At 31.5% G+C, this 11,698-nt stretch overlaps 1 protein-coding gene across 3 annotated transcripts; it reads left to right on the top strand.

Annotated features, from left to right (window-relative positions):
* The first annotated feature begins 530 nt into the window (after positions 1-530).
* LOC106768761 (CBL-interacting serine/threonine-protein kinase 24) lies at positions 531-9,278 on the top strand. 3 transcript variants are annotated; one of them, XM_022783786.1, is made up of 15 exons: positions 609-1,137; positions 1,291-1,351; positions 1,431-1,493; positions 1,577-1,648; positions 1,827-1,934; positions 2,052-2,126; positions 2,233-2,286; positions 2,942-3,067; positions 3,930-4,019; positions 4,530-4,652; positions 4,841-4,960; positions 5,175-5,291; positions 5,725-5,781; positions 5,889-5,963; positions 8,727-9,278. In XM_022783786.1, the coding sequence occupies exons 1-15, from the start codon at positions 980-982 to the stop codon at positions 8,820-8,822; spliced, it is 1,395 nt and encodes a 464-aa protein (XP_022639507.1). In that variant the 5' UTR covers positions 609-979; the 3' UTR covers positions 8,823-9,278. The 3 variants fall into 3 exon arrangements, 2 of the variants coding, with proteins under 2 accessions (XP_022639507.1, XP_014509552.1); XM_014654066.2 differs by lacking the exon at positions 1,291-1,351 and having other exon boundaries at positions 618-1,137; XR_002668756.1 differs by lacking the exons at positions 5,889-5,963; positions 8,727-9,278 and having other exon boundaries at positions 531-1,137; positions 5,054-5,291; positions 5,725-5,745.
* The last annotated feature ends 2,420 nt before the right edge of the window (positions 9,279-11,698 follow it).

Here is an 11,698-nt window from a genome sequence, read left to right as displayed (position 1 = left end):
GAACAATAATTTGAACATTGAAGTGTCTTTTGACATATGACTGACCTAACCGATTAACTGTTTGAAGAAAGAAGACTTGAAAAGTATGAATGGTCGATATAAGTGAGATATGAAGGATATAAAAAACCTTGGGGTACATATCTTAGCAGGGGATGCAATTGATAAAGTTCATGGACCATTTTTTCCTGTTTCTTTGATTTATAATTGTGGTGTGTTGAGTCATCAACTTAATTATGTGACAATTTCTTCTATAGGTAGTTTTCGGTGTTTAGCTAGGCTTTGATGATTCAACTGGGCAGGCAGTATCTCAAAAAGTATTTCAAGTTTATCATAGGTTCGAATTCTACTGTTGTTTCTCACATATTTTACATGGTAAAAAATATTCTTTTTTTTTCTTTTTCTTATTTATTTTTTCATACATCCAAACGAAGTAGTAGATAAATTATTTCACTTCTATTGATTTAAACAACACATCTGTATTTATCCTTTGTATTTTTTATTTTATTTATTTTCTACTTTTCTCGCCATTATTCATATTTAACTATCTGTAAAAAGGTTTAGGCTACAAAGGTCAATTTTCTTTTCTTTTATATACGCATGCTAGAACTGAGGCTTAAGACGATGGAGATTGGCAACTTGCCACACCTTTTTTTTTTGTTTCGCTTTCTCTTTTCTCATTTCTCACGTGTCTCCTTTTTGAGCTTAACTATTCTTATATGAACTGCCACTACCTTCGCTTCTTTATTTCTTTCCAATTCTAGAATATTCCAACTCTCTGAGATCTTTTCTTTTCTCCTCGAACGTCTTATGCTACGGAGGATCAGGTTCCAGAATAATACTGCTGGTCTCCAACAACTGAATAGCGTTCTGTTCTCTGAAATTCATTGGGAGCCAATTCCGTCTCTAGGTCATCTTTTCTGAATCGAAATTCGCCACGAGGAGCTGAAATTGTGAATGAATGAACGTCGAAAAAACATGAATGTCAGGAGAAAGATCGGGAAGTATGAGGTGGGGCGAACTATTGGCGAGGGCACGTTCGCCAAGGTCAAGTTCGCCAGAAATTCTGAAACAGGGGAGAGCGTGGCCATTAAAACTATGGCCAAGACCACCATTCTCCAGCACAGAATGGTTGAGCAGGTTGACCTTGTTACTTTCAACTGCTCCATAGGGAACTTATGTGTTCAATTTCCATTATATTGATTGTTGATATAAATACAAGTAATATAATGATAATAATATCATTGTTATCATTAATCTGATATTATTTTACATTCATATTTATATTTGCAGTCAAAGTTGTGCATCTAAATCGATATGCTTGCCCGTGCATTTATGCCAGAATAATGATGCAGTTCGTTGTACTGAATGCTTGTTGTATTTCTTTTCATCTCTTGGTATTAGCTTTTCTAACTTGAAACATGTTATCATAGATTAAAAGAGAGATATCGATTATGAAGATTGTCAGGCATCCTAATATAGTTAGATTGCACGAGGTATGTCTAGAGATATCTTAATACATCAGGATTTACACCATCTTTCTCCCTCTTGTATTTCTCACATTGTTCTCAAATTTTAGGTTTTGGCTAGCCAGACCAAGATCTACATAATCCTTGAATTTGTGATGGGAGGGGAACTATATGACAAAATTGTAAGTTTTTATGTTTATATATTATGATTCTTCTAAACTTTGACAATTCTCAAGTCTGACCTTAAAATTTGTAATCACTGTTGAGATGCTAACAGATTAATGTTAATGATTTGATTAGGCTTTTTATTAGATTTTGTTTGTTATATATGTTACAATTACACTGCTTTTGGATCTGTAGGTTCAGCAGGGAAGGCTTTCTGAAAATGAATCTAGGCGCTATTTTCAACAACTTATAGACGCTATTGATCATTGTCATAAAAAGGGTGTGTACCATAGAGACCTGAAGGTGAAAGACAGTATATGTATATGTGTGTGTGTCTGTGTTTATGTTCTTGCTGAGGTAAATGTTTTAACCTTCTTTTGTTTTTGTTTTGATCAATTTGCTTCTCTTCTCTTTTGATAGCCCGAAAACCTCCTTCTTGATGCTTTTGGAAATTTGAAAGTTTCTGACTTTGGATTGAGTGCATTGACTGAAAAGGTAATAAACTGGCATCTTATTTTTCCTAGTCTCAGAATAAAGATTTTTGGAAATAGCAGAAGCTGCAGAACTAACGGCTCCAACCTTTTCTGTGTCTTTCTTGTAGGGTGTTGGCCTTCTTCACACCACTTGTGGGACCCCAAATTATGTTGCCCCTGAGGTAAAATTAATTATACACAACTCTAATGTCATTCCTAATTATTGCCTTTATCTTTTAATCCTTTTCCTATGGGCTCAGATTGATGGTTTGATATACTTCTCTTTATCAAGTTTATTTACGGTCTTATGGACAAATCACCAGTGATGAAAATAGTATACTGTTGAGGTGTTCTCTTCTCTGCATTACGACCTTTTTGTTTTTCTCTAAATTCAGCATGAATATTAATATATAGATTATATGAGATATTCAAGACTGATATGAGGATAATATATATATATATATATATATATATATATATATATATATATATATATATATATTAAAAAAGAGGAATTAAGGATGACATGAGAAATAAGAAATTAGTCCACTTGAAAGTTAAAGAAGTCTGATTCAATACATAGAGGTGTCTTCACAGTTAATTATTTATACATTTAATGATTGGATTTGTAACTATTGCATTTTTTTTTCTTCTCATGACATTGATATATTCAATTTATATGTCTAAGGTGAGATAGTTAATTTAGGTTGCAATTTGATTGTTTCTTCTAAGTGATTTAATTATGAGTTCGTATAAATTTGATTCTTTTAACCTTATTTCAATAAATTTCATTTATCATTATGTGATTTGCTTTCTCACTGAAATGATCTTTCGTAGGTGCTCGGCAATCGAGGATACAATGGTGCTGCAGCTGACGTTTGGTCATGTGGGGTCATCCTATATGTTCTACTAGCCGGATATCTTCCTTTCGAGGAGCCTGACCTTCCAACTTTGTACAGAAGGGTATTCTACCTTTCCATTATAACCTGGAAGTATACTTGAAAGAGCTAGAGAGAAGAGTGAAAAATATTGGTTGTGAATGTAATAGAAAAGATCAGTGGAGCATCACTTTTAACTACTTTGGAACTTTATTTATATATTAAATCTTGAACTATTCTCACTGGAGAGAAAATAGTCTTTTAAAATAGTAAGAAACAATTATATAACATTCTGGTAATTGAAGTGTTAATAACAAGATCCTAATCAAACAACCTTAATAATTGATATTGACAAAAATAAAATAAGCTACTAAATTCACGCATAGTTTTAGAGGTGACCGTAAAATTGCCAAGGTTGAAAATATTTCTGCGGCCAGCATTTATCTTTAATGGGTTATTCAAGCTTTAGTAGTTGTTTACATGCTGTATTATGTAATGTGAAAAGGTGACATGCATTGTTCTTATGTTCATGCTTATTATGTAGTAGAGCTTCATTTGTTGAAAACTTTTTTTGAACCTGATTATTAAGAAGGTAAATGTGAGAAAGTAATTAGGTGGACGGATTGGTGTTAATAAGGGAGACATTGATATGCTTAGGCAACAGTATGTGTGTAGATTTTTGGAGGGAGTGGGTGGGTGCGGGAAGGGATTCTATTTTGTATGGTTGAGGATTAAGCTGAGTCTTGGCTAAAGAATAGGTTCCCCCCATTCCCTCTGGCTTTTACTATTTACTTTTATGAAAAATTGACTGTCTTGTCTTTCTTATTAGATACCACGAGGAATCTTTTGTGAGTGCGTTTAATGTTCATTTTAGGAGTATTGGCAGATGTAAATTGTTAACCAGCTGTTAACTTGTTATTGAATTTTCTTATTATTTGAACTTGTAGATCAATGCTGCAGAGTATGTCTGCCCATTCTGGTTTTCTGCTGAGACAAAGTCATTCATACATAAAATTCTAGATCCTAATCCAGAAACAGTGAGTACAGTTTTTCATTTCTTCAAGATGTAATTTGTTATAGCCCCTAATACAGGCATACACGCATTATGCTTTATTACGAAGTGTGTGTGCTTCTAACTGATTATCCTGATACATTTTCATAGTTACAAGTGTGTTTATTCCTACGACAATGCAACTATGTAGTGAGTTCTGTGAAACAAGTATAATACTTTTTTCTTTTAATTTTTTGGTTTTTATTTTTTTCTAATTTCAGAAACATAAAAATTGAGCCAATAAATGATTTTCTGCTCATTAAAGGATGTTACTATCAGTTATGGTCCACTTTTCAGTTTTTGTGGTATTTTTATGCTTCTGTAAGGTTTCATAATTTTTGCTGACGCAAATAAATATATTTTTGTATGTATAGACATTTTTTACTGCTTGTATAAGGATTACCCTATCTGGGAAATTTTACACCTGATTATTGAAAAATAGTTGTGAATTAAATAGATTATTCTTATTAATTCCAATTCAATTATGGAAGTGCAGAGGGTGAAAATTGAAGAAATAAGGAAAGTTCCATGGTTCCAGAAAAACTATTTTCCTGTCAAACTCAGGGAATTTGAGCAAGTAAATTTGGATGATGTTCGGGCTGTTTTTGATGATATTGAGGTTTGCTGTTTTTCTTGTTCTGTTCAATTTATACAAACAAAATTTATTTTTGCAACTGTATGTCTAACCCTTGCATATCCCATAGCTGCAAATACATTGTAAGTCTACAATATGTTTTGCTAGTTTACCAACAGTCGTAAGTGCTTTCATTCACTGATCGGGTAGTTGGCACTTTTACATTTTTATAGGACCAATATGTTGCTGAAAAGTCAGAAATTACCGAGGGAGGTCCTTTCATAATGAATGCATTTGAGATGATTTCCTTATCACAGGGATTGAATCTTTCACCATTGTTTGATAGGCACCAGGTATTGTTTTAGTTTCATCTTCCTGCCCTACAATCTCCTGTTTCCTCTATGTCTCTGGCTTCCATGTAACATTTTATACTTCCACCTGCCTAGGTGGGCATTAGAGGGCATCTGATTTCAGGTTTGAATAAAAGGGGGCAAGTTGGCCGAGAGTAATTTTTTCAAGGTTGTCTGATGCATTGCCCCAATTGATATGGGTTTGCTGTTCTAACAGGATTATGTAAAGCGACAAACACGTTTTGTCTCCCGTAAACCAGCAAAAGTTATAATTTCTTCTGTTGAAGCTGTTGCAGAGTCAATGGGTCTTAAGGTCCATTCTCGCAATTACAAGGTATAACTTCAGTTCTCTACTTTGTGCTATAATGTTGAGTGGATAATCCATTGGCTCAAGACGTCTTAAGCTGATAATAAATGGTAGTGTGATGTAGCAGACATTTTTTTACAGAATTATGAGCAGACGTACTTTCATTTAATCCTATTGTCATCATATATCAATGCAATCTTTGTTGTTTGTAGCTTCTGCTGCTCTAATTAACTATTGTTAAATTAGTCTGCAACGCCTATCGTGTCATATTAGCCAATTTACATTATTGTTTCAATCACATTACATCCCCAAGTAGGGATTTCTAATTCAAAACAGGTGATTATTTGGTTCTCTAATCTTAAGACCAGCTAGGGATTTTTGTACTTTATTCTGGAAATAAATGTGTCTCTCGCTTTTATTTTCTTTTCCTATCATTTCCCTAAATGTAATTTTCTTGTAGGTGAGGCTAGAAGGTGCTTCTGTAAACAAGGTTGGGCAACTTGCAGTGGTCTTGGAGGTTGTTTGTTTTTGCTTTTTGTCTCTGTCGTGTTTGTCATTTTTTATGTGAAAAATTTTATTTCTGCTTGATCATATGGTTAAATCATGTTTGTTTTTTCTTGAAAGGTTTTTGAAGTCGCTCCATCCCTTTTCATGGTTGATATTCGGAAGGCAGCTGGGGACACTTTTGACTACCACAAGGTTAGCTTCAATATCTACACTTATCTACATTTTTTATTTCTCAAATGCTTTCAAGCTATGCCATGGGAATCACCAAAATGAAATATGGCTAATGCTCAAAGGGGGAATTACCAGCACAGTTGTTCATACAAGCACGTAGAGTGACATCCTTTTTGCTTATCAATATTCGTGTTCCAACTTAGTTAAAAAGAGAAACTCATTAAGAATTATCATTTGTTCCGGACTCAAATTTAATAGCTCCATATGGCTGCATTATTTGTTTTTCCCCATCTTAGGAAGTCATCATCCCATGTTTTAATTTTTAGTTCTGAAGTTAATCTAATTATTGGTAGTTAGTTACTGACTTTTGTCAGTCATCAATTACAAAAAGAAAATACTTTGATACAGCTACATGGTGAACACAGCTATTTTAGGCATAGTGCAGACTAAGGAATTTGATTATGCGTTAATCAACACTATCATAGATGGAGTCAATTTCTGAAGTCCAATGTTGGGTTTGATGTCGATGTCCAACGGTACTGGAATTGAGATGAGCAAGCCCATATGCTAATTATTAATTTTCTGGCTTTGTGAAATTTTACTCTTATCTGATATTATGTCTTATCCTTTCCTTATCAGTGTTTTTTATGATTGACTTGATTTTCTACGTAAGATTAGAGAAATTCTGGGTTTTACTCACTGCATCATGGTATGCTACGTTTGATAATTATTCTCCGTTTGATAGTCATATGTCCATCAAAACTTCCAACCACCCTATGTAAGAAATAAAATGAAATTCATGCTTTGAAGTTGAGAGAGTCTGTATTTTTTAAGTAGTTATTTTACTTATAAATAACTTAAATCTCAATGTATGTGTGAACCATTAACACTCTGCCAACAACAACTAAATCATTTTTTACGACCTTGCTCGAGAAACTAGTTAATACACTAACTTAAAAGCTGGCTATTAAAGTAAAGCTGAAGCTTATACAATAACTTATTCAATTAAAAGTGTTGGATAAAACTAGTTAATGACATATCTAATAAATGTAAAATAACAAAAAAATTGTAAAATTTTAGTTGATTTTTAATTTTATTAACTTTTTAAAGATAATTTTTTTATTAAAATTTAAATTAGTTACAGAAGGTAACATAAAAATGATCAGGAAAATAGAGGGTAAAGGAAGTGTATAAAATTATTATGAATAAAAAAGGAAAAAAAAAAAAAAAGCTACAAACTTGTAAGCTATATATACCATCCTGTGTGACTACTACACACCTTGGAATCGGTTAAACATGAATGATTCCAGACTCATGGATTCATGTTGAAAGTGTTTCGGAATTTGAGAATACTTGTGGGTATTGGAAGCTTAAACATAGAAACATGATAGCAAGAAATCTAGATCACAAGTTAGAATCTCATCCTTGACATAAGTCATGAATTGAATCTATGAGAGACTTGAATCAATGATTACATCAACACAAGAACAATGTATATGAATTGAGAACAAGACAAGAAGATACGAATCGAACTAAGGACACAAAAACACAATCTGGAACGAATGACGAATTGGATTAGGCATGAGCTTTAAGAAAGTAAGACAGAAACATAAGAACAACGATTCGAGAACAAGAAATAGAAGAATTCAAATAAAAAAGGTGGAGAGGCCTTATGAGATAGCAAAATTGCACGTCACATGAAGTTGAATCTTCATCTTCAAGATAAATGTAATGAAGAATCGCCACTTGAATAGTAAGATATCAAGATAAGACCTAAAGAAGGAAAACCACTCTTACCAAAGAGATTATGCTCTAGAGTAACTCCTAAACTCAACAAATTAAGAATTAGATTGAGCGGGAGTTATAAGAAAGTAAGACAAGAACATAAAAAACAAAAACAATAGAAGAACAAGTAATGGAATTCAAATAGAAAAGGTTGAGAAGACTTACGAAATGGAAGAATTACACTCTACCCGAAGTTGAATCTTCATCTTCACGATGAGTATCATGGAGAATTGTTTCTTGAATTCCGAGATATCAAGATAAGGCTTAAAGAAGGAAAATCACTCTCACCAAAGCGACAATGTTTTACGGTAACTCTTAAATTTCATATATCTCAAAGTTCGTTACGAAAAAAGATGCTGACTGTATATAGCCTTCTTGGGAGAAAATGCAATAGCTAACTGAGAGAGAAATTCAAGTTAAATAAATCCTAGATCTAGATTTGTCTCATGTTTTCCCTGTTTTTATTAGATCTTATATGTTTGGGTCACACTTGTCATGCTTTCTCCTCTCTTCTCTCCGGCCAAAAGTTTGGTACTCCAATTGGGCTTGAATAAGTCTTTAATTGGAGCCCAATTTTAGGTCTAATACAAATACAATTAAAGTCCAAAATGGCAATAAATCATCCAACTATTTTAGCTCTTTGTTACTCTTGAAATTATCTTTGCATATTTTTGCTCATTTTCTTCTTCTCCATTCATGCCCGTATCTTAAGTGGGATTTAAATGAAAAAACAAACATGCTAGATAATTCACAATTTTTTTTAAGTTATAAGCCCGTTAAATAAATTTTGTTATCAAACATTTTAATTTGATCTAAGTTACTTAATTCGATTGTGCTACCCAACGTTTAATCCTATTTCCAGAAGGAGTGTATTTTCCTTTTCGCTTCTCACGTTTGTATACCTACTTTAAACATTTGTAAATGCAGCCTAATATGCACATATATTTATATTTGCTTGCAGATAAACTGACAGTAACATATATCTGTACTTTTTTGCAGTTTTACAAGAGTTTTTGTACCAAACTCGGAAGCATTATTTGGAGACCAGCAGGGACCATTCCAAATTCTAACACGCTTAAGCAAATGACTGTATAATCCAATCCTTGAAGTTATGAACGATGCAAATCTGCTTAGAAGTGCACCGAGAGCTTCAGCTGGTCTCCGAGTATCCTAAAAAGCTGACATGCTTTGTTGCTATCATAATGCAATGTGCAATGCATGAATACTACTGTGAACGGGTGTCGCTGTCTACTTACCACACGGCTTGGCTTGGCTTAATAAATCCCACGATGGTTTACAAAATCCATCCATTATTGGGTTCTGGGAGAAATGTATAAAGAATAAAAACAAAATACGTGTTTGATTAAGTATGAAGTTAAATTTACTCAGATTTGAGTATGTAAATGTTCACGTAATTATATTTTTAACCATAGTACTACCATGATTTTGTGGGGGGCCAAATGTACTGAACCCAAAAATTACGCGTTTTTTTTTTTGACATTTGTCGGAGCACTAGTGTACGTACCCACTTTACCACTTGTGTGGTCACTATCTAGACTGCATGATCTCTGCTTACACAAACAGCAATTGTGACATGCGATAATAAGTTAATAACTGATCACATCTACAAACGACATTGATGAATTTATTGAGAATTTGATTTGAAAACTCGTTGGAATCATATTGTAAGTGGAGCTACGCGGCCTTTTATGAAAGGACACTAATGCATGGAAAGTCGTTCATATTTAATTACTTTACATATCATTATTAAATTCATAACATTTAAAAAAATTATGATGATGACAATATCATTACAAAGCTTAGTAAGTTGTGAAAAGTAGACTTAAAGAAATAAATACGTAATTTTATTAATAATGTATCATTTTGAATCACACTGCTGAATTAATATTCATAGTTACATATATTTGAAAAAAAAAATAAAAACAACCAGTACATGTGTGTGTATTTAACTATTTAGTTATTCATTTGAAAAAATTATAATTTTCTTAAAAAAAAAATTCTTTATACTTTTTGTCTTTTCTTTAATTTTAGAACTATTTTTTACCCTTTATCCAAAATAGATTTCCTTTCTTTTCTTCCGTTACACCAATCTTATTATATGATACTTTATTTTTAGGTTATTTTCCCCTTCACTCTAAACTTATCTTGACTTTTCTTCTTGGTTTTATATGTGAATATAAAAGGGTTTTACATGTTTAATGAATTGAAAATGTTTTCATTTGATTGATCTATCTCATAGTCAATGTTTTGGTTGGTTAGGTAGTATAACTTGAGTTATGAAGACTTTTTTGGGAAAGAGGGGGTTCTAGCTTTTCTTCCAATTTGGAATTATTATTGCTTGATAAATAAACAACTGTCACGTAAGGAGAATTAAACTGTGTATATGATGTTGTTTTAAAGTAATTCTATTTATTGAAATTGCATATGGATATTTGAATGAATAATTTATAGTATGACGTATGATTTCAAATTAATGAGTGTTTTGTTTTGGATTAGATTGGAGTGTTGAAAATACCTATAAGCAACAAATGATATAACTGTGGTTTGAATTGTTTGTATAAGTTGTCGTTGAATGAAAATTTGTTTTGCCAAATCTGCATAACTTTTTTGTTCGAAATGTATGCCACTTCAGTGACACTCAAAAAGTGGTATTTATTTTATGTACAGGATATTATTGGTCTTTTAAGCGATATAATTCAAGCAATGGTTACTTGCTCAAACGAGATGGGTTTGTAAGGAGATTTTGTAACTTTGGATGCTTGAGTGATGAAACAATGCTTAAGTGATGGAGAATATGTTGGAATTTTGAAATAGAAGATATTAAATATAAATAATATCTCAATTTTAATTTTCTAAATATAAATGTAAACAAATATATTTTTATGAGATTGACATCATAATGTACTCATATCAGAATAAGCAATGAAATAATGCTTAAGTATCATATAATTGTTAAAATTTGCAAATAGAAGATATATGTTATACAATTTATTTCATTCATATACTCTATTAATAAAATAAAAAGGCAACCGTAATATTAAACATTAACATTATCTCAATATTAACTTTTTAAATATAAATGATAAACAAATATATTTTTATCTTTATGTAAAAGATATTTAAAAAAAAGTTAAAAATTTCAGAAAATTTAATTTAGATTCCTAAAATTTGAAGAGATACAACATCAGTCATAAACTTATTCTAAGAAATTCACATCATCTCTAATTTAAAGTCTTAATACAATAATTTATAGGTTATTGTTATGATATGTTGTTGAACATTTTCATTTATACTTTAATATGTAAATTAGACTCACATTTATATTCTTAACGTAATGAATGTTAGAAATAGTTCTTATATTTTATGTTTTTGGACATCAAACTTCTTCAAAATATATCCATTTTTTTCCTCTTTGGTCCTTCTTTGTCTTTGTTCATTTTACATTTTTATTTGGATTATAGTGAGATTTTCAAGTTAACAGTTTAATAATGTAATTCTCTTCCAAAACTTTTCATAAATCTAACTTTCCTTATATAAGTTTGCATTCTTGCAACTCAATAACTTTTGCCATAAAAAAATGAAATAACTGAGTTGTGAGAATTTTTCAAATCAATTTTATTTCCTACATTTGATTGTCCAAATATTTAGTGCCAGTCAAACACGAGATCAAATAATTTTTTTCTCCTACATTTGATATATTAAGTGTTGACACTTGTGTGGTGTCACATTGTTCAAGTGAAAATATTATCAATCAAACATTATAATTGTAACTCAAGAAACATTATCCTATTAATATAAAAATAAAAATATCACTACTTGTGTTCTACCACTTTAATTAAATGTTAATAATGTGTTTTTTCATAATTATGTTCTATTTCCCCAAATTGAATGCTAAGAATGTGTTTTTTCATAGATGTTATTGATTATTAAAGGGTGAAATCAAAGAGTCT

This window comes from Vigna radiata, chromosome 7 (genome assembly GCF_000741045.1).
Source record: "Vigna radiata var. radiata cultivar VC1973A chromosome 7, Vradiata_ver6, whole genome shotgun sequence".
In the NCBI taxonomy this organism is placed as follows: domain Eukaryota; kingdom Viridiplantae; phylum Streptophyta; class Magnoliopsida; order Fabales; family Fabaceae; genus Vigna; species Vigna radiata.
Note: the sequence above shows the minus strand (reverse complement) of the source record. Positions and strands in the feature narration are given on the sequence as shown.